The sequence below is a fragment of the Abramis brama genome (assembly GCF_963993115.1).
Source record: "Abramis brama genome assembly, chromosome: 18".
Classification (NCBI taxonomy): domain Eukaryota; kingdom Metazoa; phylum Chordata; class Actinopteri; order Cypriniformes; family Leuciscidae; genus Abramis; species Abramis brama.
Genome location: NC_139980.1, coordinates 7,657,636 through 7,685,419, shown reverse-complemented (window position 1 = coordinate 7,685,419; position 27,784 = coordinate 7,657,636). Strand labels below are relative to the sequence as shown.

Sequence of the window (27,784 nt, the reverse complement as noted above, 5' to 3'; positions counted from 1 at the left end):
AGTCGAAACCATTAGTTGTGCTGTTCTGAATCCATTTCGATGACGTTGACGAACCTCGATACAACGCTCTGACGTTCCAACCGCTCAGGAGCTGTGGCATGCTGTCTCCATGGAAACCTGTTTAGTTGGTGCAGTGCGTTTGCGTGGTTTGAATATTCCTGCTTGCTAGCACATCCACAATATAAAAGACGTAGCTTTTATGAAATGATCCGTTTACCATTTGAGCTAGATTTACAGAGGATTACTTGAGATGAGTATTAAATAGGCTAAATGCACGGCTTTCTGGAGAGGAGCTTTTTCGACAGGCCTTTTTCCCTCCCAACTTTGTTGTCGTGTCATTAGCGAGCTAACGGAGGCAGGTGAACAGGTATGTGCGACCAGGTTAAACTGCGAATGTAGTTCACGCTGTATGCTGATGTTAGTGCGATCTTACATTTAGCACCCATCATGAATATCAGGCATCTCTTCTTCATATGACAACAGCCATATCTGAATTGTTTTCCCATCAGCGGGGGGAGGATTTTATTATTGATCATCAGCAGCACGCGCTGACCACAAGCATTCGACGTCTCGAGCTGCTCCAGTTGGAAAACGCACATCGAATCCACCTTTTCCTCGGAAAGTTAGCAACACTTTTATCGCAGGAATCCCTTACAATGTGCCGTCAGCGCACGCGCGTCTACTGAAAGCGCGTGTAGAAACTGCACAAACAATTGAACACCACGCAAATAAATTAGTGCTAGATCAAGCTTTGCTACCAGTGGGACGCGTTTGTCGTGGGAGGACCATCCTCTCTTCATCAAAGAAATCACATCAGTCATTTACTGTCAAGGAGCCACAATTATGACAGGACTTTGACATCCGCGTCTGACACATTGACGAAGACACTTAGGACAGATGTTTGTCAGGAAAATGACACCGAGTCAGTCCAGTTTATTTGGAGAAATAGATGACCTGCAGGACCTTACTTTCATCGAGAGACCCATACGCAGGAGCCTAAAGGTATGTATAATAGCCTACCATTTTCTTCTGTCAATAAATGACTACATTTTAAACTATTTGTTTCGTATAATATTCATTGGCTGCAAACAATACCGTGATAATTATACATTTAATGATTCAACACTTATGTGTAACAGTGGAGTTTTTTTGTTTTTTTTTGACGCTGCAGATGATTTCTTTAGGGAAAGACTAAAACAGAAAACATTCACGCTATTTGACGTTTTCGCTTATTTTGTTGCGCGCGCCGCGACCTTTCGACATTATCGCGTCGTACACTCTATTATCTTTATTTGAAGTAGTAACTGTACTAGCATCCTTTGGGGTGGACGGGGGTTGCCCACTTCAGTCTGCTGAGTGACGCAGTTTCTGTCAGCTGTCCGCATCACTGCTTCGCCTCCTCGTTCTCGCCACTGCGGAATAGAGGATTTCCACTTCAAACCATAACGTTATTCCCATTGCTACCTCAAATCCTTTCATGTACAGCGGTAGCAGCGTATAGTTGTGTGAACGTCGTGTTGTGGGTCTCTGCAAACATGTACCTGGCAGCAGTGAAGTTAAGCATGGATACTCCCTCATCTCTCAGCATCACGTATGCGGGAATAATGCAACGCCTTCAGAGTGGGCGGGTGTTTTCTGTCCCTTATCTTTTTTTAATGGGGAGGTTCCAAAGAAAAGCATCGTGGCTCTGAGAGCCCTAAAGTAATAGACTAGGCACCTACACATGGCTCCCGTCCCCCACACTATCTCTTCCCACGCAGTCCCTCATGCCTCGCATCCTGCCTCCCTGCAAGCCTCCTCACATATTTGGCTGAGTCATCTGTAATGGAATCTTGCCCAATTCCTGGCCATTCTTTATTTAAGATACACCACTTTTGAGAATCTTCGCCTTTGCTATAATTGAGATGCTTAACATTTTATGCTAATAACTTTTATTTCCTTCTTTATTAAAGCACTGTGTGTTTGGTAAAGTGCAGATCTTGTTTCCCCCATTTGCAGACTGCAGAAGAGATTGACAAGCTCACTGTGGATGAAGATCTGAATGACATAGAGCGAGCAGTCTACCTTCTCAGGTAAAATATGACCCATTTGTGGCACTGGTACTATAATAAATTATTATTTTTTTTATGGCTTGGTTTGTTGGTTTTGATTTGTAATTGCTAACTCAGCAATCAGCACCCCTAAAAATGTGTAAATACACTTTTACGTAACCATTTTACATCATTAAAATGTATGAAAGAGGTGGGGTTTAATTAAAAATATTAAACACATGCACAGATTAATTGTTCACTATACGATCATTAAGAATTTTCATTTTCATACCATTTTTAAAGTTCATTATATATTATCCATCCTTCTAGTCTCAGTCATTGATCTCTGTTCCAGTGATTTCATTTTTTTTTTTTTATTATCACTATTATTACTGACTGATATACAATTTACTGACAACCAGTTACAATTTTTATTTATTAAAACAAGTTATCACTTGAGAAAGATTCAAACTTGCAACCTCTCAAGCCACATCATCTCATGCTCAGGTAGGGAGCTGAGGCCTCTAAGGTTGGCAAGTTTATTCACTGTTCCATGTTTTGCATCATTAGTCAAGTCTCTGGAACCCAGATTGTCTAAGTCAGTTTTGCTCAGTGCTCTTTTTTTCCACTTGACACTTGGTTGGAAACAGTTTACCCGTGCCAGCATTGTTGGCTACAACTGTTTAGCCAAATCTTTATCCTGGGTAAGCTGACCGCACAACAACAACTCAATGCTTGCTGACTGGCACAGAACATCCAGCTCAGTGGGTCAGGGCAGGTAGTGTCATCGCCGCTGTACTAGTCTTATGAATAATGGATCCCTTGAATAGTCTCTCATTGATATCTAGGCAGAGCTAACTAACGGCATGCTCATCTCGAAGGACTTTGGGGAGTCACCACTCTTAAGTTTCCATGTTACTGTCGCTCAGATGCAGGTTTAGCAGTGATATGGTGTTATCTGATCATTAAAGTTGAATGGATCTGGTGCTGATTACTGGGGAAACAGAGTTAAAATTTGATCAGATTTTCCCAGAATCATCTTATCATGAATTTATAGTTAGCAAATGGACATGCTCGGTCAAACTTTGTCTTGTGAAGTTTTAGTCAAGACAATTTTAAGAATATTCCAAGCTGTTTACAAAATTCCAAACAAATATTATATCAGAGGAGACCATTTTAATGACTAGATTGTAATTGTCTGCTTGTGTTGCTCTTATACCTGTTTATCAGCATTACGAGAAATGTTTAGACAACATAAACTATCATGTTTAGGGGTCCTTGAAAATATATATTCATCTTGATATTGATATCTTTGTACATTTGCATTAATGCTTTTGGCAGTCATTTTTATCTTAAGTGACTCAATTCAGTCCCTGCATTCCTTGGAAATCAAACATATGACCTTGATGTTGCTATCGCCATGCTTTATTGTTTGAGCTACATGAATGCTGAGTTAGTATAGTTATTATAAAGACATATTTTCACTACAGGAGCCTAGTTGGAGCACCATTGTTTTTGAAATGTGATTTATGGAGTCAACTTCTGGGTCAAAGTCTAACTGCCATGTTCACCAGTTCATTATATATATATATATATATATATATATACTGTATATATATTATTGGTTTCTCGGTACTAGAGCAACATAGCAGTAGTTGACCTGTAATCTGGTTACATGATGTATGCCTCCATTCTATGCAGAGATGAAAACTAAAATGCTTGGACCAAATATCCAAAACTCTTTCATGTTAGGCTTTTTGACCCAAAACTCAGACACTTCCCTCTTTTGGAAGATCTGATAGTGTCCCTCTTTAACCTATAAAACTCTACATTACACCTTGCCTGTGCTAATTAAATGGTCCACAGCCCGACTCCCTCGGGTGGCAAACTAGTTCTGAGAACAGTTTAATTGCCCCTGTTCGTTGTCATTTGGCACGTAAAAGCAGGCTGCCAGAGCATCTGTAAGATGACAGGGAAGAGAGTGCTTGTTAAGAAATGGATGAATGGTTAAAAGAAGACGTGTTTCTGATGTGTAGACACCTCATAGATTATGGTTACACAAACATGGTGCCATCTTAGTGAGGCATTTTTAGCATTGTGCAAACTTTAGGATGTTTATTTTGTATTGCATAAACCAATATCATATTTCAGTGTATCAACACTTAATTCGTTAATGGTGTCTAGTTGTTTGTCTTCTGTGACAACAATGTAATTGTTTGCTTGAATAATCCACCTTGATAATCAAGTAACTGCTGAGTCAACTGTCAGGCTAACATGAGGCCTAATGTCATGATACTGTTATTAATCTCACTGTCGTACACAATGCTTTTATATTTTAAATGGCTTGCATACTGTCAGGTTAACTTCAGTAGAATAAAATGTTATGTTATTTAATTTTTGTATTTAACTTTAATTTGAGTTTTGATCAAAGTAATTTTTAAGCATTAAGGTGCAGTCACATTAGAATTTTTGCGGACAAGAAAAATCCATTGTCACACAGAACACACTTTCAAACAAGCAGCTGTCTGTTGGTCAGTGAATACGTGAACTTGAACACGAGTGAAATCTGCATGGGGAACTTTTTCACCCTCAAGCAGAACTTCTAAACTAAAGGTGAACTTGTTATCATTTACAAGAGGCACATTTGGAAAAAAATATATATTGTATGTAGTTAAAGTTTGCATATCATTGGGCATAATTCACAAATATGTATACTCTATGCTGGAACAATATGAGAGATTATAAAACTCTGGAATTGTGCATTTCAGTGACAGTTTGAGTAATAGGTAAACACTCTGAAAGTCTAGGTTCTGCTGACCCGCTTTAAGGTACCGTGAGTGAGAGATTTTTTCATTCTGGTGTGCTGATGTCAGGAGCAGCATCGCATGCGTCAATGCTCTTTCTGAGAGTCAAACAGATGAGTCTGCAGGGTTTTAGGACATGATTTTTGTTGTTTGTCAGGAGTCAGGACTTGTTTCTTCTTAGGGCATTGTATATTCCAAAGGTTTGGTTACCATGGCCCTGTTAGCACTGCTGGTAGAACTACACTATCGGGTTCTAAAAGCATTTTTTGTGTATGTACGTGAATTGGTCAATCTTCAAAACATTGATACTCCAGATACAAGAGTATTATGGAATGAAGGATGTGCACAATTGAAAGGAAAGTGTTATTCTTTTGAAATGTAAGGAATGAAATGTTTGTTCACAGCCAGACTGCACACAGCCTGTGCTCTTCACTCTTTTCCCCCAGCATCATCATTGGCCCTGTTGGGGTTGGAAGGATTAGAGAGGCTGCCAGTTGTAAACTAATTGCTAAGTGGGCTTTGTTTAGGTTTCATTACAGTCCTGCTGGCTCAACAATCAACTGCCGACTCATTTCTTTTGGTGGGGGAGAAATCAAACAGTGTGTCACTTTTGTCTGTGTTGTCTGCTCGAGCTGTTTCGTACATGAAAAAAAAAAAATTGTTAATGCTTATGCGTTCTCTCCCAAATGTTTTGTGTTTCCCCGAGGAACTTTGTGTTCCCTTGCAAAAACGGTAGCGTTCCGCTGAGAAACTTTGTGTTCGCTCGCAAAGAGCTCAAAAGGTTTACGAGTGAATGAAGTTTCTCGGGGAATGCAAAACGTTTTGCGAGAGAATGCAAAAGCATTTACTTTTTTCTCATATTTCTTTTCACCACTATTTAGGGGCTTTGTACTTTCGCTCTCTCCCAACTACGTGAGCTCAGCTGGGGTTTGATGTGAATTGTTTCACAGTTTCCTTTCCAAAATAGGCCTTTCTAAACATATTTTGTCATATAACCACCCCATAGGAAAGGAAGATTGTAAAATGAGATAATTCAATTATTTCTCCTAGCTAGCAAAGATATTAAATGGAGAGTGAATGGAGATATTTTTGGTTTTTATATTTTCTTCTTAGAAATGTACCAATGTAATCTCACATTTGTCTCCTCCTCTAGGAATTCAGATTTGCCAAACTCTGATAAGCAGTCAGAGATTTTTTGATAAGAATTCAAACATTCCTCCCCAGATTCTTCCTAAATAAAATTATCCAAGCCAGTGATATTTCTTTCTTTATTTTGCTCTATTCATTCAATTGTATAGCTCCATTGAGTATGTTAACAATTACCGCATTTGTTTCTATTTTTCTATTCATTTTAGAAGAAACATATCAGAGATCTCCATTAACTCTCTTGAGCTATGAGGAAAACTTCTAAATTCATTAAATGTTCTTCTGGGTTTAGGCCATTGGATATCATTCACTCACCAGGGAAATCTAATTACAAATGCGAGCGTAGCTCTTTTTACTTTCTGACCACTTTCCAGCTAGGACCTGTCCGGAACAAACAGAGACTCGAGGCTCACGGCAGTGGGATTGTGTTTCCAAACCATTCAGCACCTGGTCTTTAACTGGTTATCTCTTTCATCCTCCTGTAGATGCCAGCTGCTTCTCTCTCTGCGTGGTACCTCTGTCGTTTAGTGTATAAACACAGGCATTGCTAAGGTGCTGCACATTATTGACCATATTCAAGAAGTGCACAAAGCATGACCACATTACTCCCTTCTTAGACAAACTTGGCAGCAGGTCAGGCTGTTTCTTGGTTATTAAATAACCCTCTGCCAACAAAGGACACAGAAGGACAACTTATCCCTGAAAAAGTAATGAATAGGCTACCTGTTTATAGTTCATTATTTAGAACAACAGCACACACGAGAGACTGATAGACATGGGAGTGTCGTCTGGGAGGTTCAGCTGGACTAAGCTTCAAAGGGTTCTGCTTCAATGGTAGAAACAACTACAGCACAATGGTTCTATATATAATCAGAACATGTGGGCATTTTCTTCACCTTTATGGCTACATCCCTTGCACATTTCATCCAAAATAAAATGGCAAAATTGTTTAAAAAGAAAATTGAAGGTGCACTAAAAATGGTTATTTTCATGGCTATGTTGTGCTCTCTTTTCTTCCTAATCAACCAAATGTTTTTGAAACTTACTGACATGTATTGGTGAAAAGGTTTATTAGTGCATTTTGAATTGTTAGAATGACTGGTCATGTGATCTCTAGATGGTGGCCACTATGAGGGGGTGAACCGCCTTATTTAGAATAAAGTAGCTTATTTTTAATGTATTGTTTTGGCTACTGATATGGCTGGAGTATTCATCCCATGTGACTGTACATAATGTCTGTCAAAAGTATTCATGTCTAGGTCTAAAACTAGGTCTAAAGTGGGTAAAATGATTTTGTGCACCTTTGAAGTTCTTTAAAGAGTTTTTGGTCAACTCTTTTAAAGAACCTTTAAAGAAGCTCTTCATATTGACTGCTGGAGACAAGATAATGGACCTAAAAGGAAAAATCACAAGTTTTATCACTCAGTGAAGCTTCAATGCTGGGCACAGCAGTAGTTCACTGGCACTTAAAGCATTTACATCAGAGGCATTTAGCAGACACTCCAATGCTGAGCAACATACAAAAAGGGCTTTGGTTTCACATCAAAGACCATTGTGATCAACAGATGGCAAGCACGCAACTCGGAGCATCATTTGCTACAGTAGGAAAGAAGTGCTTCCTGAACAAATGAAACCAAGTTTGAACCAGTACAAAGAAAGCTCATATACATGCAATAAAACTAGTGAAAAAAAGTGAACTTAAGTTTACAAAAATATCCAAAAACCACTAGAAAAATTTTGAAATTTTGTTGACTTGTGTACTTACTGAATCCCAAATGTACATTTCTGTCATTAATTACTCATCCTCATGTCGTTCCAAACCCGTAAGACCTTCGTTCATCTTCGGAACACAAATTAAGACATTTTTGATTAAATCCGAGAAGTCTTTTAACCAGCCATAGCCAGCAACGTCATTGCAACTTTCAAGGCCTAGAAAGGTAATAAAGACATTGTTAAAATAGTCCATGTGATACAGTGGTTAAACCTTAATGTTAGAAGTGCGACAAGAATACTTTTTGTGCCCAAAAAAACAAAACAAAAATAACGACTTCATTCAACAATCTCTTCTCTTCAACATCATTCGCCTACACTGTTCATGTAGTAAACAGAGTGTAGCACTTCCAGGTTCTACGTCAGAATGCCGGCTCATTATTGGCCAGCTCCTGTGTCAGCATCTCTCGCATACATCATGGTGCTCATGTGAACAGTGTCGGACAATAATGAGTCTCATTGGATTGCTTTCCATCTGCTGTGAAGGTCTCTCATTCATGGAAATCCACGCTCATTCATGGCGTCATCAAGCAACGCCTTTGTTAATATTTTGAATAAGCGACCTCTAGCGGCAAAACTTACATCATGTGCCTCTAAGCCAAGCATTGTTGAAAAATGTTAGTCTTGACCCTGCATATGAAGATTGGGATTGAATAATTGTCCTTATAAATCAAAAAAAATTCTCTAATTTCCCTATTTATGCAGCCAGCAAGGAAACCCGTGAAAAATCTTGGTTACCATAGTTACCCATTGTTCCAAAGGGGAAAATATCTTGTAGATTTTTGGAACAAAAACATTGCAAAAAGTTTGTGTGGACAAGGAGATTTGCACATAAATAATGCCAAAAAAAGTGACTTTCTGATGAATTAGAAATTTAGTAATACCTCTACAAAATGAGTCAAGGGCCTCATTTTTAATTGTACAATTATGACATAATTTTCAGCAGCATTCAACATACCTGACCTTTTTGGATCTTCTAAGTTTTGGTTACCTGGACTTTCAATGGAGGGACTGAAAAGTCTCAGGTTTCATTAAAAGTTTCGAAGTTTTTTGGGGTTTAGAATGACATGAGGGTGAGTAAATGACAGAATTTTCTTTTTTGCTGAACTAAAGAATTGCAGTAAGCAAAGCAACATTATTACAAACTTCATAGTATACAGTGGGGAGAACAAGTATTTGATACACTGCCGATTTTGCAGGTTTTCCCACTTACAAAGCATGTAGAAGTCTGTAATTTTTATCATAGGTACTCTTCAACTGTCAGAGATGGAATCTAAAACAAAAATCCAGAAAATCACATTGTATGATTTTTAAGTAATTAATTTGCATTTTATTGCAGGACATAAGTATTTGATACATCAGAAAAGCAAAACTTAATATTTGGTACAGAAACCTTTGTTTGCAATTACAGAGATCATACGTTTCCTGTTATCATGATGGAAGACCCAGCCACGACCCATCTTCAATGCTCTTACTGAGGGAAGGAGGTTGTTGGCCAAGATCTCGCGATACATGGCCCCATCCATCCTCCCCTCAATACGGTGCAGTCGTCCTGTCCCCTTTGCAGAAAAGCATCCCCAAAGAATGATGTTTCCACCTCCATGCTTCACGGTTGGGATGGTGTTCTTGGGGTTGTACTCATCCTTCTTCCTCCAAACACGGCGAGTGGAGTTTAGACCAAAAAGCTCTATTTTTGTCTCATCAGACCACATGACCTTCTCCCATTCCTCCTCTGGATCATCCAGATGGTCATTGGCAAACTTCAGACGGGCCTGGACATGCGCTGGCTTGAGCAGGGGGACATTGCGTGCGCTGCAGGATTTTAATCCATGACGGCGTAGTGTGTTACTAATGGTTTTCTTTGAGACTGTGGTCCCAGCTCTCTTCAGGTCATTGACCAGGTCCTGCCGTGTAGTTCTGGGCTGATCCCTCACCTTCCTCATGATCATTGATGCCCCACGAGGTGAGATCTTGCATGGTGCCCCAGACCGAGGGAGATTGACCATCATCTTGAACTTCTTCCATTTTCTAATAATTGCGCCAACAGTTGTTGCCTTCTCACCAAGCTGCTTGCCTATTGTCCTGTAGCCCATCCCAGCCTTGTGCAGGTCTACAATTTTATCCCTGATGTCCTTACACAGCTCTCTGGTCTTGGCCATTGTGGAGAGGTTGGAGTCTGTTTGATTTAGTGTGTGGACAGGTGTCTTTTATACAGGTAACGAGTTCAAACAGGTGCAGTTAATACAGGTAATGAGTGGAGAACAGGAGGGCTTCTTAAAGAAAAACTAACAAGTCTGTGAGAGCCGGAATTCTTACTGGTTGGTAGGTGATCAAATACTTATGTCATGCAATAAAATGCAAATTAATTATCTAAAAATCATACAATGGGATTTTCTGGATTTTTGTTTTAGATTACGTCTCTCACAGTTGAAGTGTACCTATGATAGAAATTACAGACCTCTACATGCTTTGTAGGTAGGAAAACCTGCTAAATCGGCAGTGTATCAAATACTTGTTCTCCCCACTGTATATCTTAAGAAATTTCAGAACTTCTTAAAAGGTTTTTGTGAATCTGGCCTAGTGGCCTATGATTTTTTTTTTCTGATCCAGCTGAATAAAAGAAGCTGTAGAATCTCACACCTGAACAAGTACATGTCTGACTTTGCTTTGCATATTTTAAGTAAATATATATGTAGTACATAAATAACTTCTGTTATACAGCAGAACTACAACAATTTAATCGTTTTGATATGTGACAAAGCTGGTAGCTTTAGGCTATCATCTGTTGTTATTTATATCATCAGCCATATTTCTATGTTGTTCAGTTCTGGTGAGGATGTCCAACGGGCCAGTGTGATCATAAACCTGCCATTCCTGGTGCGTCAGAACCCAGCAGAGACCTTCCGCAGGGTAGTGCCAAAAGTCAGGGTAGGCCAAACCATGTTTCTTTCATTGATTTTTTGATTTGAGATCCTTCTATGACTTTTTGTGAATGTGTATGGCTGTTTGTGTATGATCATACAGAGCTCCTTCTTCTACTTCCAACAGGAAGTGCTTCATGTAGCTGGGGCGGATATGCAGCTTGCCGCAGCAGGATCTTTCCTGACCGTCCTCCAAGATGACATTGTCCTCATCCAGACACACACCCACTCAATCTTGCAGATAGTTCTACTAAATCTTGACCACAGGGACACAGGTTGTCATTCTTTAAGAAAGCTTGTAAAGCTCCTGTAGAAAAGCATATATTGTACATTTGACTATTTTTGGATTTTTTTTTTAATTGACTGCTTGAATCCTTGAAAGTCTTGTGATTGGAAGATGATTTAACGTACACTACTGTTCATAAAATGGGGTCAGTAAGATATTTTTTTGTAAAGAAATGAACACTTTTATTCAACAAGAATGCATTAAATTGACCAAAAATGATAGTAAAGACATTTATAATATTTCTGATTCAAATAAATGCTAATGCGCACATGTTCATTTAATATTATAATAATAAGAGTTAATCAGCATATTAGAATGATTTCTGATCATGTGACAATAAAGACTGCAGTAATGGCTGGTGAAAATTCAGCTTTGCCATCACAGGAATAAATGACATTTTAAAATATATTCAAATAGAAAATCATTATTTGAAATTGTAATAATATTTTGTATTTTTGCTCAAATGAGCATACGAGACTGCTTTCAAAAGCCTAAAAAAATTCTTACTGACCCCAAACTTTTGAATGGTAGGGTATGCGAGGGTAAAATATGCATGTTTCTGTATATCATGGACACCGGTAGATACTTCATCTTTATTTTTAATAGTGGTCAGCAATGCTTGGTTGGAGACGTTGTTGTCAGCAATCGATGCTTTACCAAAGGAAACTATCAGGCAAGAGGTAATGACAACTGCATTATTTCTCCTGCCTATCATTTCTAATCCTATGGGATATGTCTTAGGGATCAGCTGTTAGTGTGAATTAAAATTAAGTTTGCTTTGGTTGGTTGTTTGCACAGATTCTGAGTCCTCTACTGTCGAAACATCAGCTCTCCCAGTCTGTCCCGGCACGTCTGGCCAGCTGTCGCATTTTAGGAAAAGTTGTTGGCAAGTTCGAGTCGTCAGTGTGAGTTCTACAGTTGAAACACCACTTGACCAATCAAATAAGATGACAGAAACAAACTGTTTTTATGAAACTCCTAATATAGAATAATTTTCTTCATAAAGTAAAGATACACTTACACTTTGTTGCTTGTTTGCTGACTACCGTGTCTACCGTGGCTTCTCTCTGCAGAGTGAAGAAGGACCTTTTGCCATTGATCAGGTCGCTATGCCAGGATGTAGAGTACGAGGTGCGCGCCTGCATGTGTCGCCAGCTGGAGAACATCACCAGGGGAATTGGGTAAAAAGATATAAAGCAGAGAGACATTTTGTTATTTGAATATCTAATGCTGCTTAGTCTGAATGGCTTACTCCTGTATGGAAGAGTCCTGACCTTGATTCACAGACATTAGATAGAACACTATGCAGAAAAACACAGTATATTGTATAATACATGCATATTGTAAATATCGAGTAAAGTGTATATGATTTTAGATAAGTTAAAGAAATTCTTCATTTCCTTCCATTTTATTAACAACTTTATTGTTTTTGCTGCTTCTTCCAAATTTGAGAGATTTTCGTGACAACCTATGGATGCAAGTCTTTCACAATGTGACAGACTGATACGTAGACTTAAGCACTTCTTTTGTTAAACTAAAGTTTAGGAAGAAGTCCTAACGTTTTATGCAGGCTTCACTGATTTGTTCTGTCCTAGACTGGACCACACTAAGGTTGAAGTGCTCCCTGAACTGGTTGAGCTGGCCCAAGACGAAGCCAGTACTGTGAGACTTGCAGCTTTCGACACCATCATCAACCTCTTAGAGATGTTTGACAGTGGTAAGCCACTTACAGCCCTTCTTGAATTAGTTTGATTCTTATGTTAGTTATTTTATTAAAATGACAATTCATGTAAATTCTTGAATTGATATTTTAATACAAATGTACTCTTCATATGTGGATAAATATATTGTTAGTTATTGTTTGTTTTAATATATGAAACAAATTTTTTAAAGGATATTACCCATGTTTATATCAGCTTTTCTGCTGTGGAAGTCAGACAATCTGAAATACAGTTAAATTACAGAGAAACAGAGAGGTGTCACACTTGGGTGAAAGCGTTTGCACTTCCTGTTGTTTCACAGAGTACTGTTTGAAACACATGCTGTGTACCTGCTCATATCATCAGACGCAGCTCCTTTTTATTTCCGTATCTTAAGCACTTTGTTTTGCATGCTGGGACATCAGAATCAGATACGGGCAAGTGGCTCTTTTGTGTTGAAACATGTCTCACACTCTTTCTCTGTCAGCATCTCACCCTCCCTTTTTTTCTATCACCCTCTTTCACAGATGACAGGACTTGTGTCATATTTCCCTTGGTGAAGGCATTCTGTGAAAAATGCTTCAAAGGAGATGAAGCAGTGCTGGCCTCCTTGTCCTTCCAGTATGGAAAGCTTTGTCACGGGCTTTCAGGTCAGTGTCAGTTTTCTTTTTAAGTCTTTCTGATATATTTTAGGATTACAGTCATGGATTTTTGTACCTTATTTTTTAACAGAGTCTTTTACTGACGAGCAACACCTCTGGTTTCTGGAGTTTTATAAGAAGCTGTGTTGCCTGGGTCTGCAGCATGAAAATGGGCATTGTGAGAGCCAACCCTACCCACTGGAGCTAGAGAACAAATACGCCCTAGTGCGCAGGAATTGTGCCTACAACTTTCCTGTGAGTTTCCCTGCCTTACATCCATAACTGTTTCGGCCTGAAGTCTTTAAAGGTGAAATGTGTTTAAAGTACTTTTGCAGAGCCATTTCAAGAGTGTAAACACTGTTGTTCTGTGGTGCTTTTAAAACAAAAAGTAAAAGTATGCACTTTAAAAGTTAGATTTCAGTCAGACTAAAGCAACTCAAATCATAACAATCTAATTTTTGCGATGTCGGATTAATAGACCTACTGTAGATAATCCAATTGTAGCTTGGCTTCATCCAACATGTAAACCGGTTAATTCAGAATACGGGTGGTTTTGGTATTGAGCACTTTCTCAGAAAGACCAAGAAGGTATGCGGTGTGTATTTAAATAAATATTAAAATATTCAGTCCAGGAGATTCCCTGCAGTTTATTGTAAGTCTTAATGAATGCTTTTTAAAAGTTCTAAGGTCGCTTGGCTTTTAAAACGTTTTTAGAATATTTGAATAATTTGAAAGCATTTTGACCAACGAATATCTTGCACAATCATCTATTTTTAACATCTGTCAGTGGAGGCAAAGACTACTGGAATAGCTCAATAGCTCATTTTAGGAAATCAGACCTCTGGCTGCTCCATCATCAACGTCTGAAGTGCTCCTTTGTTGTTAGTGTGGTTATATATAGCAGCAGTCACTCAGAATAAGTTTGCAGTCTGAGATGAAGGTGACTGAAAGTTATGTCTAAGAAACTCATTTTAAATAATTCAGAGTGGTTATCATTAAAGGACCAGTTCACCCAAAAATGAAAATTCTGTATTAATTTACACAAAAGCCTGATAAAAGTGTCATAAAAGTAGTCTTTATGACTTGGACTTAGTTATTCACTAATGGTGTTTCCTTCCAGTGGGCTGCAACTGGATCATTTACTCATTGATTCATTGAATTCAACTCAAAAGAACGATTTTGTCACCGTTCATCATGCATCGCTACTGAAAGCGTTAATATCAAGATTTTCATTGAATGACAAATAAAATTTTATTCTGCTCCCTTTTTATGACTTTTTATAATACTTTTATGGTGTTTCTATTTTGTCGTTTTGGGGCTTGACAGCCCCGGTTTTGATTCACTTTCAATATATTGAAAAAGAATTGCCAGTCATTTTTATTTTTGTAAAATGTACTATGCTATTGTTCCTAAGTTTGGGGTTGGTAAGATTTAAAAAAAAATGTTTTTCCCACCAAGGCTGCATTTATTTGATCACAAATGCAGTAGTACTGTGAAATATTATTACAATTTAAGAAAAAGTTTTTATTTGAATATATTTTAAAATGTAATTTGGTGTACTTGTATTTAAAATGTAACTATGATGGCGAAGATTAATTTTCTGTATCATTACTCCAGTCTTCAGTGTCACATTCTAATCATTCTAATATGTTGATGTTGATGTCTTATTATTATAAATTTTGAAAACAGTTGTTCTGCTTAATATTTTTGTGTAAACAAAATTCTTTTTTTCGTGATACATTTTTTTCAGGGTTTAAAATGACAGCATATATTTTAAATGTTTAAAATATTTTCTGTAACAATGTAAAAGTCATCAACTTATTGAATCTTTGCTGAAAAACATTTTTAGTTTTTTTTAAAAAAATCATAATGACCCCAAACTTTTGAACATTAGTATATGTTTTTAAGGTTACTTTCTTGAGCAATTCATGAACATATTGTTGTGTGACTGGACTCTTCTCTGTAGATTTCATTTTCTTCTCTATTTATTTGCAGGCCATAGTGTTATTTGCAGATCCAAACCACTTCCTGTCTGAATTATATCGTACCTTCTCAAGTCTCTGTCACGATCCTGAGATTTCAGTACGAAGGACGGCAGCTGGTGGTTTCCATGAGGTACACATTTTTGTCATGGTACACAATGAGCCTCACATTTTGACAAGTAGCAATGCCTCTGTTCAGAATGCACAGTACCATCTTCTCTAATTCCTCTGCATTAGGTGATCAAATTGCTGGGCCCAAATGTGCATTATGTACACAAAGAGCTAATCACTTTGCTGCAGGATGATTCATTAGAGGTGAGTCCTGAAAAAAGGTTAGTGTGTATGTGTGTGTTTGTTTATTAAAAAAAGCTTTCAGGTGTCTGTAACCGCTTCAGTCAGCACAGTAATTTCTTCGGCACATCGTGTTGTGCAAGACGTACAACTTTCTTCACGGAAAGATTCAATCTTTCTCAGGACCTTTTTCCTCATTCAGAGTGTTTCTCTACTGACTGCTGAGTTCACATGAACAAATAGCCATCTGACCTTTAAAAACCTCCTTCTCGCTAGGCTAACTGTGCTTATGTAACCTTTTTATTTGGATGCCCATTAGTTAGAAAAGATATACCCTTTTGGAGTGTGAAGCAGATTGTTTGGTTTCATCCTTTACAATGTATTAACAAAAATGAACTACTTTTAGACCTTAAAGGTGAAGTGTGTCATTTCTGCACCACTAGCATTACTAAATGGAATTGCAAAAATAATTACAGGTTTCCCAAACACTTCCTCCTTATGCAATCGGTCACACCATTGACTGCTCAAACAAATAGAGCAATGTTTTGATTTTGCTCATTTTAATTATTTGATATTTGAAAACGATTTCAGCATTGAAAGTTGCACACATCTCTTTTAACACCAGACTACCAAAAATTCATGATATGCGCCAGACATGCAATGCCTACGTGTGTGTGTGTGTTTGGGGGCGCATGCTCAAGTGTGTAAGCCTTTGCGGAGGTTGCATGCAACTGTGTAGGATGAATGAATGCATTGCACCTCCCTAGCTGAGGCTAGGAGTGTGGTATTGTTTATTCTGTCATGATCCTCTGAGCGGTGTTAGTCACACACTGCATTAGCATCCGCTATAGTGCAAAGCTCCCTGAGCCATCAGACGTACAGTAGTGATTTTCATGATTAATGATGAACATTATAGACTATCTATTATAGTCAGTGATCTCACACCAGCTTATCTCTAATTTTAGAATTGCTTCCTGGAGTTGCTAGAAATGTGTTTCTGAAACATCTGATGGTGGCTTTGTTGATTTTGTCTGTTTTTGCAGCATTAGCTCAATGCTTTTGAATCTGCAGGTGCTGGATGCTCTGTTGAACAATCTTCAGGAGACTTTAGAGCTGGCCACATCTAGAGGGGAGGGAGCAGGTCCTGAGAGCAAGGTAACAGCTAAGTGTGCTTTACTTTTTGATGCTTTTAGGCAGCATTATCTTTTGTGTGATCTGTTAGCATTTTAGCTTGGCCTGAAATGTTTATGGTCCTAGCAGTAATAAAACAATTAAAAAATGTAAAAAATAAACTATTTTTTTTACTTATTTACTATTTTATTAAAAAAGAATAAGTTGCTGACATGTAGCACAGTTGCGCTCCGGACGACCCGAGTTCCAGTCCTGGCTCGTGGTCCTTTCCCGATCCCATCTCCCTCTTCACTTCCTGTCAGGACAAAAATGCCAAAAATAAATCTAAAATAATAATAATAAATAGAAATATTCTTTTTTATTTAAAAATTATTATTATTATTTATTTTAATTATGTTAAGTTATTTTTTCTTTTGTGCAAACAGCAAAATGGCAAATCACCATTACCACACACACAATTCAGTGCCACTCACTATGCCACTCCACTTCAAAGACAGCATGATCAGCTGCTTGCTCAAACTAAAATTATTTGTGAATCCTTTCTCATCCTATTCATTCTACCTCTCTTTCTCTTGCTTTCCCTCACTAATTTTTTTCCAACGTCTCGTCAATAATTACAGGGAGCGTGGGCTGCTATGCCGTGCCTTAAAATGAATCGTTACCCATGAAACATGCATTTGAATGCATATAAAAATACAGTAACAGGAATATTGTGAAGTATTATTACAATGGAAAATAGTTGTTTTCTACTTTAATATATTTTACAGTGTAACACATTTCTGTGATTGCAAAGCTGAAATTTTAAGCATTATTACACCAGTCTTCAGTGTCACATGATCCTTCAGAAATCATTCTAATATGCTGATTTGGTGCTCAAAGAACATTTCTTACTGTTATCAATGTTAAAATAGTTGTGCCGTGTAATGTTTTTGTGGAAACTGTGATACGTTATAACTGTGATTAAAAAAGATCTCAAGATTTGACCCCAAACTTTTGAACTGAAGTGTATGTTTCACACTCGCCCTTACAGCAGGTGAACATACCGGACTTGGTGCCTGCTTTGGTGGCGGCGGAACAGAAAGCGGCATCCTCGCTGCACTGGCGGGGTCATGAGAAACTCCTGCAGTGCTACTCCTGTCTGCCCCGTGTCATCTCCGGAGATCAGATCTACTTCCGCTTCTTTCAGAGAATGTTCAACATCATCACTACGACTGTAAACTTCTTACACGCACACTCCTCCCTGTACATCCTGTCAATTGTAATTGTGTTTCATCTGTCCTTCTGTTTACGCTGTTCTAGAATGTTCTGCCAGTCCAGCGAGAAGCTGTCAGGACATTATGTGTGTTCTTGCGCTATAACCGCAAACAGGAACAGCGGCAAGAGATAATCAGCAAAATAAAGCAAGGTAAAAAGAAAAAAGCAAGATCTGCTTATTTTTGTGAATGAGATTCAGCAATTGTAGTTGGTCAGGACTGTTTTTTCTTCTGAACTTAAGAGCTTGCTCAAGGTAGAAGCTACTGGAACAGGCTTCGCTATCTGGACCTGTGTGAGATTACAATAGATCTCTTCTCCAAGTCGTATTTTTGCAAACATTTCCTTATTCCAGCGCTTGAGTTGGTCAGTGACCCCGTTGCCAACGTCAGGTGAACAGCTCACATTTTTTTTACATCTGTTATTGCGTCCTTTTTTACTGTGCCATGAATTTGAATTGCTTATTTTAATGCTTTAAAGTACTACTGCTTATTGTTTGTTTTATGTATCAAAAAAATAAACATTCTGGCAGGTACAAACTCTGTTATATGTTACCCAAACTGAGATCCACCATCAGACCAACAGACAAACATCTACTTCAGCAGCTGGAGTTCTGTGTGCGGAAATTGTTGTGCCGTGAGAAGGATAAAGATGTAGTGGGAACTTTGCGTAAGGTGAGGCTCTCATTACTAAGGTGCGGCGGTCACATTAGCAAAGTTTCTGCAAAATTGAATGGCCAATAAAGGTTTATTGTCAATAGTGTAGCATCATATTTAGCACAGCTCACTGGGAAGTCACTTTCAAACCAAGCAGCTTTCTGTTGGTCAATGCGGCAAATTCATTTGATCAACTTGAATCAGCAAAATCTTTCGAAATTTTAGATTGTGTGGATTCTGACGAAAATGTGCTGAATAACAGTAAATGTGACTGCGCCTTATTATATACTGCACATATTAAGTATCATTTCATTAATTAGAAGTAATTAAATTTGTTTAATTAAAACTGTATTATTATGTTTTCTTAGACAGTTCTGGAGCTGGACAAAATGGACATTACAGAGCCGGTATGAAAAGATCTGTGACTTTAACCCTTTCCATTTAGTTGTTCTGACAATTTTTATACACCTCAACACCTATTCTTTTTTGGAACACTAGTGTTGAAATAACTCTTCATATTTATAGTATCATAAAAGGCATGAAAGAGAGCTCTTGGACCAAAAAAAGGAGAAGGAGGAGAATCTTTTATTTGAAATGGTGAGAGATTTACCCTTTTTTAAATCCTTTTATGAAGACAAGCTATCCCAGCAAGCATTTTTGCGTTTAAAAGACGTCTAATAGCCGTCCAAACACAACCCAGACGTCTAGGCTAAAACAAGGCAAAATTTGGGCTGTTCGTGAAAATTTTATAGATGTCTAAACCATAGCCCAAGAATAGACTAGTCATCAATTAGATAACAAATAAATGAAACACCTTGTACATAACCAAATTCAAGGTTATTTTGGCTAGAAGTAGGTTACTCATAGCCGGACTATATCGAGTCTTTAGTTAACCTAGACGGTGAAATGACTGCTATTGCTTGCTTGGATGCTAGTTATGGTTTCTTCAGTATGGTTTTGTCAGTTTTAACTCTTGACTGATCCGGCCTGAAAAGCCCATGTAAATATGCAAAGTCAAGTGTATTTATTTCCTGAGGTCAGAATAAAGACAAAAATGAATTTTTAAATGTTGCTACTGTGTGCAACTTGTGGTTTTGTAACATTCAATAACAACCAATAGGAACTACTAGAAAGACAGCAGAGTGAGGCAAAGCTAACTGGAGATAAACAGTCTGAGAAGAAACGTGAGTGACTCTTTTAAACATTGGATGTTTTTCTAGCATACTACTGTAGATCTACTGTATGAATGCTCACTTTTTGGTTTGTAATGCAGAACGAGACAGCAAGTCAGGCCTGTCTGGTAGTAAAGGAATGTCAGCATCTACATCAGGAGCAACATCATCCACTTCTACTGGTTAGCATCCTCCTCTGATGCACAATAATGTTAATGGTGTTATTAAAATAAAATAACATTATTATTATTAAAATTATTTTTTTAAACATATACACTGTTTTTAAAAGTTTGGGATCAGTAAGATTTTTTCTTTTTTTTAAAAGAAATTAATACATCTGTTCAGCAATGATGCATTGAAAAGTTACAGTAAAGATGTTTATATTACAAAGAAATCACAAAATTACATATAAATGCTGTTCTTTTGAAGTTTCTATTGATCAAAGAATCCTGAAAAAAGTATAACAGTACAACTGTTTTTAAACATTGATGAAATAATTTCTGAATGATCATGTGGCCCTGAAGACTAGAGTAATGGCTACTGAAAATGTAGCTTTACCATCACAGGAATAAATTACATTTTAAAATATTAAAATACAAGACAGTTATTTTTAAATTGTAATAGTATTTCACAGTATTACTGGTTTTACTGTATTTCTGATCAAATAAAAGCATCCTTGGTGAGCATAAGAGACTTAACATAAACATGCAGGAAACTACTGCAATAATTTTATTTAACATTACAAATGACATAAAAAAAGTTACAATTTTCTGAAAGTTTCAGATTTGGAAAGTGCTTTTTTTCCCAACACTGATAACATTGATAATGCTCTTTCAGGTAAGGAGATGCGGAGGGCCAAACTAGCTCGCAGTCGTTCCCTCAGTGGCCATCCTACGACAACCAAGATGACAAACCCAGACAAAACCTTGTACGTGGCATAATCATCTTGTGTTGCTATTGCAGTGGGTTACACCAGCTGAGTTCTGTCTGGGTTTTGAAATTTTATCATGAATTTACCATGACCCATCACCCATCACCAGTAGTTTCATTGCTGTACAAAATGTATTTATATTCACAATTTTCTCTTTAGAAAAGTGAAGGATTCAGGAAGTTGCCCTGGATCGGGAAAGAGTCCTATGCTACCATTAAATGGTAACTAATAGTATTTCATAATTTTTAATGACGTATGCTCCTTGCCTTCAAATTGCTGTTGTTTACTTGCCCTCATTTGTTTTCCAGATGATAACCTTCGACCGCACCACTTCAATGTTGCTTCTTCAATCTCCTCCACCCCATCATCCTCCTCCATGCCCGTCCTGATCCGCAGCAACACGAGCAGCTCTGTGGATCACCGGAGTAATGGGAATAAAGACACACAGTCTAGGAAGCTCTCTGTGTACGTCTTTTATGTTCATCCTGTATTTTTTGAAGATCATTATTAATCATATCGTTGGTGAAATCGTTGGGTATTTTATGATTGTAAACTGGAATGATTCAGCCAATGCGAGCTTAACTCTTTGATGTTGTTTTTCTGTTTTTGTCTGACAGACAGCGGAAGTCGAATTCATTTGGAATGCAGTCTGGGAGAGAGTGATTACCACTTTGCCTTCTGACTTAAAAGCCCCTTTCTATAAGACTTTTCATTCTGCAGCAGCAGCAGTGTCCCTCCATTTTGATGTGTCCATTCTCTTCTATACCAGAAACGGCTTAAGATGTGCTGGGGCATCATTTAAGGTCTGCATTGATCCATCTATGCCTTATTTCTCACAAAAACTCACACCATACATCATGACATGATAAACCGAGAGTTGAGGAGTAATTGAATGTATTTAATTTACTGCCTCATTATTTTGTTTCTTGTATGATAGCATGCTTTGCAAATTCTCTGTTTTATATTTTTGAAGTGGCTAAGAGAAAAAGAAGCACTATGTATTTTTATGATTGAAGAGTTTTGGAACTCTCCATCCCATCCCACCAATGAGATTGTGCCTGGTGCTGCCCAGCACCTGATTGATTAACGCCAACATCTTAGTACCCAATGAATAAAATTCATGTTGAATATGACGTGCTTTAATGAGTTGTGTTTGAACAGCCTGTTGAAGTGCTAATACAAATACAATGCTGATACTGACAAAGCACAAACAAAAAACTTACTTGTCACATGTAGCATTATACTGTGTGGGTAACTCCATCACACTATCAATAAATCTCCTAAATCAACCATTTAAGAAAACACTATACATTTACAGTTATTTTCTTAGTATGCATTGTGTTGTGTCTATATTATATTGATCACATCAAAAACACTACTCTGTTATATTACACAAATACATTTTAAATTCAAAGTTGGTTATTCAAGCAAAAGAAGTGGTTAGGATTTGATACAGGCTAGTTTCTTACTGTAATTACACCATTGGTAGTTTCTGGTCACTGTGATTTTGCCAAGTAAGACATGTTCCTGGATCAACATATTTTGTTGATCCTGGAACAACATTCCTGTCCGAAAATTCTAAACCTATCCCGACCCCTAAAACTAACCCTAGCCATAACTTATCCCTAAAATCAGAGGAAAATGATAGGTGAATAATACTGATGTACAAGCACATGACCCTGGCTGTAAGCCTAAACTTGGTTGATTGGAATGTTGTTCCAGGAACATGTACTTGGTAAAATCACATTCACCGGTAGTTTCTTTATACATATTTAGTTCTTAGTTGGGTCGACAACACGTCCTATGTAGAGGATGGATTTTGTGGCCTCATGGTAAACGATGAAAATGAAGGGTCGGTTGAAAGTGAGCCTGGGAGGAAGTGGGCTCGTAAAGAGATTGGTGGAGGCATCGGACACTGAGCCTCCAGTCTCATCCACTTCCATGGTGACCTTCTGTACCACCTGGAATCAAGCGGCATTGGTCAATGCATGCTGGTATATCACTTCTTTTACTACCATTCCATAGAATTGATATGCACATTAGATTTCAGAAATAAACCAGATTCATTTAAATAATTATATTAAATTATACAAATACAAAAATTTCAAGAATTTTGTTTTATAATATTATAACATTGTAAAGGTTTGGGGTCAGTAAGATTTTTTTTTAGAAAAAGGAATTTATACTTTCAGCAGGATCATGTGACACTGAGACTGCAGTAATAGCATATGAAAATTGAGCTTTGCCTTCACAGGAATAAAATACATAAATTCCAATAGAAAACAGTTAATTTAAATTGTAATAATATTTCACAATATTACTGTTTTACTGTATTTTTGATCAAATGAATGCAGCATTGGTGAGCATTTAAGACTTATTTCAAAAACATTTTAAAAAATCTTACTAACCCCAAACTTTTGAACAGTAGTGTACAGTATATATGCACACACATACACCCTCCTGGTTATGTCAATACTAGTTAAAATCATGGTTCCATTAATAAATGAATTGACATGGTTTTTAACAGTCTCCTTGTATTGTTAGAAAAATCTCACACCTCTGACAGTTTCAGGCTTTCATCGCTGCTGATTCCAGAGAGATCTGCAGTACTCCCAAAGATCTCTTTAATGCCCAGACTGGGCAGACTCATACTTAGTGAGTTGGACTGCTTCAGTGAAAATCTGGGCAACTGAATCTCCAGCTTCCTGAGGAGAGAGATAAAATTGATCTTTTAGAGATCAAAAGAAATGTCTTGAAATTGCATGTTTCTACAGAGTAACTAGAATCTGTCAAGCATGTCATATGATTGCGCGCTTTGGCTGCTCAGCATGAGTTTGATGGAAATTTGAGTCATTTAAAAAAAAAAAAAAAAACATTAATTTGCGAAAATGTGAGAGACTGATTACATGACTCACGTCTTTTTCAGCTTTGCAACCCATCCGCGGAACACTTCACCAGTCATGGATTCGTCAACATAGGTGTAGTCCACATCTTCATCTGGAAGAAGGACAAGCATGGCAATGCCATCCTCACAGGGCAGTTTCAGAATGCCAACCTTTAATATGGGGTCATAGGCCAGGTAGTATATTCCTGAATGGAGCATCATGGGCACTTGCACAATGTTATACTTGTTCACAAAGAAACGATCCTCTTGGGTGAAGGTAACGTTGAAGGGTTTCAGCCAATAACCTGTTAAAGATTGAGAGGATCATTTTCAAAGCTTATTGCACTGCTCTCTGAAAAAGTTGAATAGACATTCAGCAGTCAAATGCAAGCTGATTGTTTTGTACATTGTAATTAGCGATGCAACGATATGAAAATTTTGGCCGATAACCAATAATTCTTTCAATTTGAAAGCTGATAACAGATATATTGGCCAATAATTCTAAATCCAAATTTTTGAGCCTGATTATAAAAACAAAAGTCTCACCAATAAAAGCCATGTCCCAAGCACACAATTTAGTGTCCTCATCATCATTTCATGCAGCCCATAAGACCTTATATGTTGCACTTAACTATTTTCCTTTTCTTTTTTTAAGTGATTTAAATCATATTTCAAGCAATTCAAAACCATCATGGCGAACAGTGCGCATCTGAAGTGTCTCCAGCTGAAGGAAAAATTCATTATTTATCGGTTTTATAATATCTGCCAAATTTTCTTTGGGCAGATAACAATCACATTAAAAATGAACATAAATCAGTCGATACCGATATGGTGGCCGATATATTGTGCATCCCTAATTGTAATGGACTATTTTTCTTAGCAGAAGATAATATATAACTACTTGGAATATTAAGATAAAATATAAATTATGACATTAATCATTTGTTTTTCACTTACCTGTGAAAAAAGTTGCACTGATTAACATCGCCATGCTTTGTGGATCTACATTCTCCACCACGTCTTTGACTTTGTCCCCTGTTTTGGTTCTTACATAACTATCGATACTCCCTTTGGCCAGCTGTCCATTGGCATAATTCACATTTTGAACATCTGCATCATAAAACTGCTTAACCTGTTTGCTGAAGCTGTCATCTGCCTTGACGTCCTGCTTCACGAAGAGGCCAGTGGCCTGGATTTGAGCAGTCGTCTCCCTCAGCTGCTTGAGTAGGGTCTGAACTCTTTCCGGCTCTCCTTCTTTCTCCATGGAGGCCACACCAATACCCTGTAGCAGCTCAGTACGAGAAGCCCCACCAGCCCCAGCTGCTAATGTGGCTAAAGCTAAGGTAGCCCCGAGGGTTGAAACGGCTACATTATCATCACTTGAGCTAGCAATCTTGCTGTAAAGCCGGGTAGCAAAGTCGGCATTCATTCGGGCAAGCTCTTCAACATCTGTGGTTTGCCCAAGAACTGACACAGCAAGCAGAGCTGCTCTGACCAAGAGGGAGAAGATGTCCATCTTCATGTTGCTCTGGTGAAAAACAGGCATTTTTATTTATCATAATGAACAAAAAATAGCTATATAGGTCTCATACAATTAACACTGTAAAGCCTGACATATGAAATAATAGTCAGAACGATATATTTATATATATTTTATGAAACAGTTTATTGAACCTTTGCTTATTTGTGTATTTTGAATCATATGGCTCATACAGCATGATAGAGTGAGAATAGGGAATATGGAAACACCCGAGGAGGAAATAAAAAAAAAATTATTCAGAGGCCCAGACAGCAAAAAATATGCAATTTGGTGCAGATGTTATTTTTATGGCCAAAAAGTTAGATACAATTCTGATAGCTTGTAATGTAAATCAATGAGATATTTACAACAATATAGAGTACTACTAACATAAAATGCATAAATCAATTGTCACGATATCTACCAATAATAGGCTATGTCTTAGTAAGATATTTAAATGCTTAGTTTTATGATCAAAGCTCTGCAGTTTTAATTTTAGGGGGCAAAATAATGCAATACAATTCTGTATAACCGTTAATTCCCGTTATGTTCTGATCATGTTGATCATTTAAAGGGCTTAGAAATGTGATACAGTATGTTATATGGGGCTAAGAGACAATTCTGTATGATTAATAAAATAAAAAGTGATATATGAGAGCCCGCACTGGAAAACACCAAGCTGACTGTCATTGTTTTGTTAAGGTAACGTAACTGATCAATAGGCATGAACTTTGAACATTTGATAGGTCACAACTAGTAAACAACAATTTGCTATTGATTGGTTCATTTATGTCCCATTGCAATGACATGGCCGTTTCGTTGTAAACAAATCTGAAGTACTAAGATGTTTTTGTGGTTTGCGGAACCAAATGGCAGATCTAGCTTACTTTTAAAGGCTGATAAACATGCAGACCTTTATCTAAAGATTGTAGTAAAGTAATCTGTCATAATTACCAATCTGTCAATTTACTGTCATTCTCATCACAGCCAAAAAATAAATAAAAAAATAAGACAAATAAAACAGCTAAACAAAACAGCATCGTTTAAATTTGGATACAAGATGTGGAAATTTGAATTAAAGTTCGTGAACAGTCGTGATGATTACAAGGTAGTGTGTTGACAGCGCAGTTCCTTCAAGGGTTCTTTTTCGCATACATACTGCGCTAACATAGCAACACTGTTACTAAACATAATAGAAATGTTACATAATTCAATACAGTGTTCGAATTCGCGTGCATTAGATTCTACAGAGATGCCATCATAAAATAAAATCATGCAATAAAAATATGGCGGAGGCCATAATACTTACAAATGTTTGATTCGACGTCAGTGCCTAATATCCTTGTTAAATGACTACAGACAGGTCTGTTTTAAAATCATTCACTGCAAACACAGTAGGTAAAATGTCTAAAACTAACCGTTCACATGATGTCGCCATCAATAACAAACGGAACGTACGGAGATTACGCAACATCCGCCCTTTGCGCATTCTTGATGATGTACGTAGTTTACGCATGTCTCACATTCATCGCACATGAGCAACATAAACAAATTTCCCAACCAGTCAAATTTATTTTTGCTTTGTGTCATTTTTTTTCTAGCTATTTGACAACTGAGTGGTAACATAATAATAATATTAATAATAATAATAATAATAATAATATTTATATACCTACCTATATTAAAGGGATAGTTCACCCAAAAATGAAAATGCTGTCATCATTTACTCTTCCTCAAGTTGTTCCAAACCTTTATGACTTTCTTTATTCTGCTGAACAGAAAAGAAGATATTTTAAAGAAGGTTGATAATTAAACAGTTGCTGGTCCCCTTTGACTTCCATAGTATTTTTTTCTTCCTACTATGGAAGTCAATGGGGTCCATCAGTCGTTTGGTTACCGATTTTCTTCAAAATATCTTCTTTTGTGTTCAGCAGAAGAAAGAAAGTCATACAGGTTTGGAACAACTTGAGAAAGAGTAAATGATGACAGCATTTTCATTTTTGGGTGAACTATCCCTTTAACGAATGTATTCCAGTATAAAATGATTGCGACGATCCAATTTGAATACCCTTCTATATAAAATCGTGATTCTGTTCACAAAAAAAACCAAAAGATGTCAAGGAAAATTAAAGTTGTTTGGCTGCATTGTCTTTTGTGTTATCTGCATTGTGGGGGTTTTTTTTGTGTGTGTGTGTGTGTGTGTCTTGAGGCATTATACGAAAAAGTAAATATATTAATTTCAAAGATTTATATTTGAGCAACATATGGAAATATACCCCTGCACACTTTGCAAAAAAAAATATTGGTCATCCTGTTTACCTTACCAGTGCTGAGAAAAGGAACAGTAACACGTGACAATAGAGTGGCGCAGCAGGTATGACGTCAGAAACTGGAAGACTCGCCAAAGTCCGAGATTTTCCTATGGGGTTTATAATGTTTTTTCCCCCCTAATGAGTCAAATAAAGCCCGTGGTAAACAAAACTTGACGATACTTTGACGTTTCTAGTTGCTTATTAAAAACGTACGTTTTCAAAAATGAACATAACTGCTTCAAAATTTCGCTATGGGTTAAAGTATCGTCAAATAATGTTTACCACATGCTTTATTATACACAATAATGTGTATATTATTAACCTTTATTAACCACAAACCGAAAATCTCGAAGGAAC

The 27,784-nt window shown here is 37.4% G+C and overlaps 2 protein-coding genes across 2 annotated transcripts; one reads left to right on the top strand and one right to left on the bottom strand.

Moving 5' to 3' along the window:
- Window positions 1–21,845, top strand: ppp4r4 (protein phosphatase 4, regulatory subunit 4). The gene is made up of 25 exons (XM_084091888.1): window positions 1–1,002; window positions 1,999–2,072; window positions 10,576–10,678; window positions 10,799–10,946; window positions 11,564–11,637; window positions 11,756–11,862; window positions 12,031–12,138; window positions 12,553–12,674; window positions 13,185–13,307; window positions 13,390–13,553; window positions 15,294–15,413; window positions 15,518–15,595; window positions 16,643–16,726; window positions 17,733–17,915; window positions 18,002–18,107; window positions 18,198–18,345; window positions 18,486–18,627; window positions 18,978–19,016; window positions 19,135–19,206; window positions 19,730–19,793; window positions 19,883–19,963; window positions 20,619–20,709; window positions 20,872–20,933; window positions 21,021–21,177; window positions 21,330–21,845. Exons 1-25 carry the CDS (start codon window positions 898–900, stop codon window positions 21,373–21,375), a joined length of 2,601 nt encoding a protein of 866 aa, XP_083948014.1. The 5' UTR covers window positions 1–897; the 3' UTR covers window positions 21,376–21,845.
- Window positions 21,836–26,607, bottom strand: serpina10a (serpin peptidase inhibitor, clade A (alpha-1 antiproteinase, antitrypsin), member 10a). The gene is made up of 5 exons (XM_084091889.1): window positions 26,425–26,607; window positions 24,554–25,124; window positions 23,628–23,901; window positions 23,270–23,417; window positions 21,836–22,673 (listed from the first exon to the last, which is right to left on the bottom strand). The coding sequence occupies exons 2-5, from the start codon at window positions 25,116–25,118 to the stop codon at window positions 22,485–22,487; spliced, it is 1,176 nt and encodes a 391-aa protein (XP_083948015.1). The 5' UTR covers window positions 25,119–25,124; window positions 26,425–26,607; the 3' UTR covers window positions 21,836–22,484.
- Between the last annotated feature and the right edge of the window lie 1,177 nt (window positions 26,608–27,784).

Bases quoted from the DNA above. Each gene is read 5' to 3' on its own strand.
- ppp4r4 (XM_084091888.1), top strand. From the start codon at position 898: ATGTTTGTCAGGAAAATGACACCGAGTCAGTCCAGTTTATTTGGAGAA. The intron at 13,554-15,293 runs GTGAGTTTCCCT...ATTTATTTGCAG, and splicing joins ATTGTGCCTACAACTTTCCT to GCCATAGTGTTATTTGCAGA. The intron at 20,934-21,020 runs GTAACTAATAGT...TTTGTTTTCCAG, and splicing joins TCCTATGCTACCATTAAATG to ATGATAACCTTCGACCGCAC.
- serpina10a (XM_084091889.1), bottom strand. From the start codon at position 25,118: ATGAAGATGGACATCTTCTCCCTCTTGGTCAGAGCAGCTCTGCTTGCT. The intron at 23,902-24,553 runs GTAAGTGAAAAA...AATCTTTAACAG, and splicing joins CAGTGCAACTTTTTTCACAG to GTTATTGGCTGAAACCCTTC. The intron at 22,674-23,269 runs GTGTGAGATTTT...GCTTGATTCCAG, and splicing joins AAAGCCTGAAACTGTCAGAG to GTGGTACAGAAGGTCACCAT.